This window comes from Nelumbo nucifera, chromosome 1 (assembly GCF_055504915.1).
Source record: "Nelumbo nucifera cultivar China Antique chromosome 1, China Antique-T2T, whole genome shotgun sequence".
Lineage (NCBI taxonomy): Eukaryota > Viridiplantae > Streptophyta > Magnoliopsida > Proteales > Nelumbonaceae > Nelumbo > Nelumbo nucifera.
The window spans coordinates 171856139-171862722 of record NC_142649.1 but is presented as its reverse complement, the minus strand read 5'-3'; the positions used below and the strand labels follow the sequence as shown (position 1 = coordinate 171862722).

The window sequence follows — 6584 nt, the reverse complement described above, 5'->3', positions numbered from 1 at the left end:
CAAGGCCGTTGTGAGGGATTTTGGCTACTCCATCGGCTCCCCTACGCTAGCGGTGGCATTGGTGTCGGACACCTATGCTGGTGCCGTTGAATAGGGCTGCAATTCTTGCTTGTAACAGGGTCTCCTCCTCATCGTCCTAATTAGATGGCAAGCTTAAGCTGAAGTGCCTCACACTAGGACTCGTTGAAGCAAGTGAAGATTCATGTTCAAATCTGGGGCTTGCAGAAGGGGTTCCACTAGTCTCAACGTATCAACACACGTAGTTGCTTCCATGCTTGGGCAAGTTAGGACAAGCTCCAAACATAGCTGCTGTCGTTGCTCCGACCCGCACGCGAGGGGTGCTCAATGCTCTTATTGGACGAAGATAAGAAGACTCGCGAGAGTCCCGGTTTGAAAGTCATCTGTACCTGTACCAATCTATATAGGAAGTCTTTGATCTGTATAGGAAGTCTCTTTCCTTTTTGGACTAGGAACTTTGTTTTAGAAAGTCATGGGGAGCAAGGAACTCCTCTGCCGTATGTATATAAATACCATAAGGATCAATGGAACGGACATCGTTTTGGAGCTTCCAATGTTTTTCTCATGGTATGAGCCTGGTGTGTTCGAAGAGACCCACCAAGTAGGCCTCGACGGCTTCTTGAAGAGCAGCGACGGCACTGCTCTGGAAACGTAGATCTGTTTTGAAGTCCTGAGCGATCTCACGGACGAGACGCTGAAAGGGTAACTTTCAGATCAAGAGCTCCGTGCTCTTCTGGTACTTCCTGATCTCACGAAGAGCAACGGTTCCAGACCTGAACCTGTGAGGCTTCTTCACTCCTCCGGTCGCCGGTGCCAACTTCCGAGCCGCCTTAGTTGCCAGCTGCTTTCGTAGAGCCTTCCCTCCTGTTGATTTCCTTGTAGTCAGCTTGTTGTCTGCTATCTGGTCTGCGACTCTGCGGTGGTTTTATGCAGAAACAGAAAAAAAAAAAAAAAAAAAAACTGTTCGAACGGAACCAACAGGAGATGATGAGGAGAAGACGATCCACAGAGGAGTAGGGAAGCAGGGGAAGAAGAAGAAGAAAAAGGAGGAGGAGAAGAGAGAAAGAGAGAACGAATACCTGCTCCTCTCCGGCTGGTTGCAGCGGAGATCTGCCTTGGATTTCACAGACTCCAAGCAACGGAGATCCGACACCCGCCATACTTTCAAGCACTTGCCCCAGAAAATAGAGTAGATTAAACCACTGCTGACGGCGAGGCCAGAGACAGCGTCAACGTGTTCAATCCATACCCATTTCTTGTGGTGTCTGACACAGACGTAGTTCTTCGGTAGATGTTCGTCACCACGAGTTGATGTCGTTTGGTCGGGGTTAGATGCCAGACTCGGATCTTAGAGTCCTGGTGAGTAGTGAAGACCTTCCTTTCTGAAAAAGCGACTTAACGGAACCCGAGGCGGCATAGAGTAGGTCATCGGAACAACGTAGCCTAAGGGATTTTACCTTTATGGAACAACAACCGGCGAATTGAATTGTCGTACCATTGTTCAGTGTTTGCCGTGACTAGAGTGATGCTGCAAGTAGTGAAGAGACTTCTTCGGAGAGGAGTTTGGAAGAAAGAACCCCATTACTGCTACTCTATTCAGTCTCCTCTTTCAGCTTCATTTTGTACGGACAAAGGTGATGGGTTCCGAAGCTCCATGTTCATTCCTGCGAGTTGAAGATTCAGAGGATAATCAAAGATTGTCGTGTTTCTTACTGTTTCTTCTCGATATTATTGCTGACAAGTCTTGCTGATCGGTCACCATGGCTGCCAATAACGAAAGGAATGCTGAGAGCTCAAGTAAGTCTGAATGGTGGGGAGACAGACCCCGCGATACGTCGACCGGGCATGGAGCAAATCGAGGAAAAGGGGGTGGACCCTCTGGCGGATGTGACCGAGGTTCAGCAAAAACTCATGCTGCTCAGTCATCAGCAGGGCATGAGGTGGCTGCTAATGCAGTCGTAACTAACGGAGACAGACCCCGCGATACGTCGACCGGGCATGGAGTAGATCGAGGAAAAGGGGGTAGACCCTCTGGCGGATGTGACCGAGGTTCAGCAAAAACTCATGCTGCTCAGTCATCAGCAGGGCATGAGGTGGCTGCTAATGCAGTCGTAACTGACGGAGACAGGACCAGAATAAATAGGCTTAATGACGAGCAATGGCAGACTCTTGTAAGCATGCTTGATGCTTACAAAACCAGGACTAATGAAAAACTCTCTAGTAAGACTTACTCCACTGAATGGATTGTTGACTATGGGGTGTCACATCACATGACAGGGAATTTAAATGTGCTCGTCGACACCTATGATGTTGCACCTTGCCCTGTTAGGTTACCCAACGGTGCGCACACCGAGGCCATGAAAGAAGGCACCGTTGAACTTGGAAATAATTTTAAATTGTTGCACGTATTATATGTCCCAAAACTCAATTGTAATTTGTTGTCAGTAGGTCGGTTACTTCGTGACACAGATTATATTATTACGTTTACTAATAAGTTGTGTGTGATATAGGACCGCATCTCGAGGACTCTGATTGGTGCGGGTGAACAGCTTGATGGGGTCTATGTCTTCAAGGGTGTGGCGCCGATTCGTGCCTGCAAGACATATGGAATTGGATCATGCGATTTGTGGCATCAAAGATTGGGACACCCTTCTTATCAGACGATGAGCTTACTTTTTAGTATTGGTAATAGTAGGAATAAAACCTGTGATGTTTGTTTGAAGGTGAAGCAAACTAGAGATGTCTTTTTTCAAAGCGGTAATAAGGCGATTGATTGTTTTGCATTAATTCATTGTGACCTATGAGGGGCTTATAGAGTACCTGCATCTTGTGGTGCTGCATACTTTTTGACAATTGTTGACGATTATTCTCGAGCAATTTGGATTTATTTGCTAGCTGAAAAGAGTGAAGTTGGTCGAACACTCAAGAATTTCTGTGCAATGGTCGAACGACAATTTAATAAGAAAGTTAAGGTGGTAAGGAGTGATAATGGCACAGAGTTTTAAATCCTTGAAATCATATTTTGATGAGTAGGGAATTTTGTTTCAATCTTCCTGTGTTGGAACACCACAACAAAATGGTCGTGTAGAGAGAAAACATTGTCATATTTTGAATGTGGCGAGAGCACTGAGGTTTCAAGCACATCTTCCGATCAGCTTCTGGGGAGAGTGTGTTTTGACCGCAAGGTACTTGATTAACCAGACACCTTCGACCCTTCTTGGTGATAAAACACCTTACGAGATGTTGTTTGAACAAAGTCCTTCTTATAAACATCTCAGAGTTTTTGGTTGCTTGTGTTTTTCGCATACTCGGGACCGTGACAAATTTGCCGCTAGGAGTAGGAAATGTATCTTTGTTGGGTATCCTTTTGGGAAAAAGGGATGGAAATTATATGATCTTGAGTCTGGTGATTACTTCGTCTCACGAGACGTGGTGTTTAGTGAGGCTGAGTTTCCCTTTACCACTCCGGAACATCAACCCTCAGTAACCAGTCCTCCCGTAGCCAAAGAAAATGTTGGGTTGCCTTGGGCCACTCTTCCTGACATGGTATCTAAGTCACCTCATATAAAAGTCAGGGGGAGCGACACGGTCAATGAAAAAGGACATCAGAACACGGGTAATGATGAGGAGGCAAGTCCTCTTGATGAGACAAGGAGTCATGTAGCTTGTAGAAATAATGAAACTCCAGTTGCTTGTCAGCCCACCATAGAGTTATTAGGCTGTGGACATCGAGAAAAGCGGCCCCCCAACTATTTACAAGACTTTGTCACACACTCTGCTCGTCGTTTAGACCCCTCCGCTGTTTCTCCCGCATCATCTCAGTCCTCAGGTACTCCTTATCCCATAACTAATTATGTGACGTATGATAATTTTTCTGTGAAACACAGACATTTCTTGGCAACTGTTACTGCAAGCTGAGAACCTACTCATTTCTCTGAGGCAATGACTGATGCTCGGTGGTGCGAGGCTATGCGCCAAGAGATACAGGCTTTGGAAGACAATGGGACATGGACCTTGGAAGACCTCCCACCTAGAAAAAAGGCAAGCAGGTGTAAATGGGTCTACAAAATCAAGTACAACTCTGATGAATCCATTGAAAGATTTAAAGCACGGTTGGTAGTCCTGGGCAACACTCAAGTTGAAGGTCTTGATTACAACGAGACCTTTGCCCCTGTGGCTAAAATGATCACAGTTCAAACCTTCCTAGCAGTTGTTGTGGCCCAACATTGGGAATTGCATCAGATGGATGTCCACAATGCTTTTCTGCACAGTGATCTCCATGAGGAGGTCTATATGAAACCTCCCACAGGTTTTTCGGCCTCTAGGACTGGAAAGGTATGCAAACTCCGGAAATCTTTGTATGGTCTGCAGCAAGCCCCCCGGAACTGGTTCTCTAAGTTAGGTGCTGCCTTGAAAACTTTTGGGTTTGAACAATCCTATTTCGATTATTTCTTATTTACATATCGCAAGGATGGGGTTGTCTTGCACGTCCTGGTTTATGTTGATGACTTAATCGTTGGTGGGAATAACCCGGAGTTCATACGCAAATTTAAACAATATATGAGCCGGTGTTTTCGCATGAAGGACTTGGGTGTTCTTAAATATTTTTTGGGCATCGAAGTGACTCGCGGATCATCGGGGATATTTCTTTGCCAAAGAAAATATACACTTGATATTATTACAGAAGTTGGCTTATTGGGATCCAAACCTGCTCACCTTCCTATTATTCAGAATCATAAACTTTCCCTTGCCGACGGCAAGCTCCTGGATGACTCGGAACGGTATCGACGTCCTGTGGGCCGTTTGATTTATTTAACCATTACACAGCCGGAGCTCAGTTATTGCGTCCATGTCCTAGCACAATTTATGTAGAGTCCTCGAGTTGATCATTGGGATGCGGCCTTGCGTGTGGTTCGTTATCTAAAAGGACGTCCTGGTCATGGAATATTTTTGCGCTCTGATAGTGATCTGCAATTATATGCCTACTGTGATTCCGATTGGACGAGTTGCTCTCTCACTCATTGCTCTCTTACTGGGTATTTTATCATGTTCGGACATTCCCCCATCTCCTGAAAAACCAAGAAACAACATACTGTCTCTCGTTCCTCTGCCGAGGCTGAATACCGGTCAATGGCTACTACCAATTATGAGTTGAAGTGGCTAAAAGGTCTGCTATTATCTTTGGGTATCTCTCATCCTCAACCTATACGCCTGTTTTGTGATAATCAGGTTGCTCTGCACATTGCCGCGAACCCTGTTTTCCATGAGCGGACCAAACATATTGAAGTTGATTGTCATATCATTCACAATGAGCTCCAAGCCAGCACTATTGCACCTGCCTATGTCTGTACCGGTGAACAATTTGCCGATATTTTCACCAAGGCCCTCGGACAACAACAATTTGATTCCTTCCTTCCCAAGTTGGGCATTCGCAATCCTCATGCACCACCTTAAGGGGGAGTATTGGACGAAGATACGAAGACTCGCGAGAGTCCCGGTTTGAAAGTCATCTGTACCTGTACCAATCTGTATAGGAAGTCTCTGATCTGTATAGGAAGTCTCTTTCCTTTTTGGACTAGGAACTTTGTTTTAGAAAGTCATGGGGAGCAAGGAACTCCTCCACCGTATGTATATAAATACCATAAGGATCAATGGAACGGGCATCGTTTTGGAGCTTCCAATGTTTTTCTCAGCTCTTGAACCAGTTCGCAGCCCCATCATTGCAACTTCAAATCGAGGTGGGGACCTTCCTCTCCTTCTTCCTCTCATAGCGGCGAACGGTGAGCCATGGTGTGGAGGATGGAGCTAGTCCCCATCAGGATCTGGGGTCAGTTTTTTTGGGCCGATGTGGTGAACCCAAAGAACTCCATGGGCCCAATCATGGATGTAGAATACGTCTCCTTCGTTCACCCCTGCGTTCATCACTAGAGGTGTAAATCGGGTCGTGCCGCCTTCGGCCCGGCACGACCTGGAATGAATTTGGACCAGCTTGGCATGACGGTCTACGGGCCATGCCAGGCCTGGCACAACCATGCAGGCCATGCTGGGCTTGGGATTTTAGGTCCATGGGCCAGCACGGCCCATATTTATATTTTATATATATTATAATTATATAATAATATGTAGTATATAATATATTAATAAAATAAATATTTTTTAAATTTTATTATACTAATTTATTTAATTATTACATATATAAGCAATTTTATATATATTTATATAAGCAATTTTATAAAATTAAAATTTTAAGTTTTTTGTTAAATTTTTAAAATAAATAGCTTTGGCCCGATATACGGCGGCCCAACCTGACCCAAGGATCGGCCCACGGGCCAGCCCGGCCCATGGCACAACACGGCACAACCCAAGCCATGGGCTGTGCCGAGCCGACCCCCAAAATTTTCACTGGGAAGAAAAGCATGGCCTGTAATGGCCCACGACCACCCACGGGCCATGCCGACACGACCCACTTTACACCTCTATTCATCACAGTGGAGTTGGACCCTCTACTTCAACGCCAATATGTTCATCTTTGAACCAAGCCTCTCCAGCTATGACAATCTCTTGAA

General features: G+C 45.6%; 1 protein-coding gene across 1 annotated transcript; it reads left to right on the top strand.

Annotated features, from left to right (window-relative positions):
* The first annotated feature begins 1778 nt into the window (after positions 1–1778).
* Positions 1779–3936, top strand: LOC104596654 (uncharacterized). The gene is made up of 3 exons (XM_088899701.1): positions 1779–2423; positions 2529–2741; positions 3052–3936. Exons 1-3 carry the CDS (start codon positions 1779–1781, stop codon positions 3934–3936), a joined length of 1743 nt encoding a protein of 580 aa, XP_088755827.1.
* The last annotated feature ends 2648 nt before the right edge of the window (positions 3937–6584 follow it).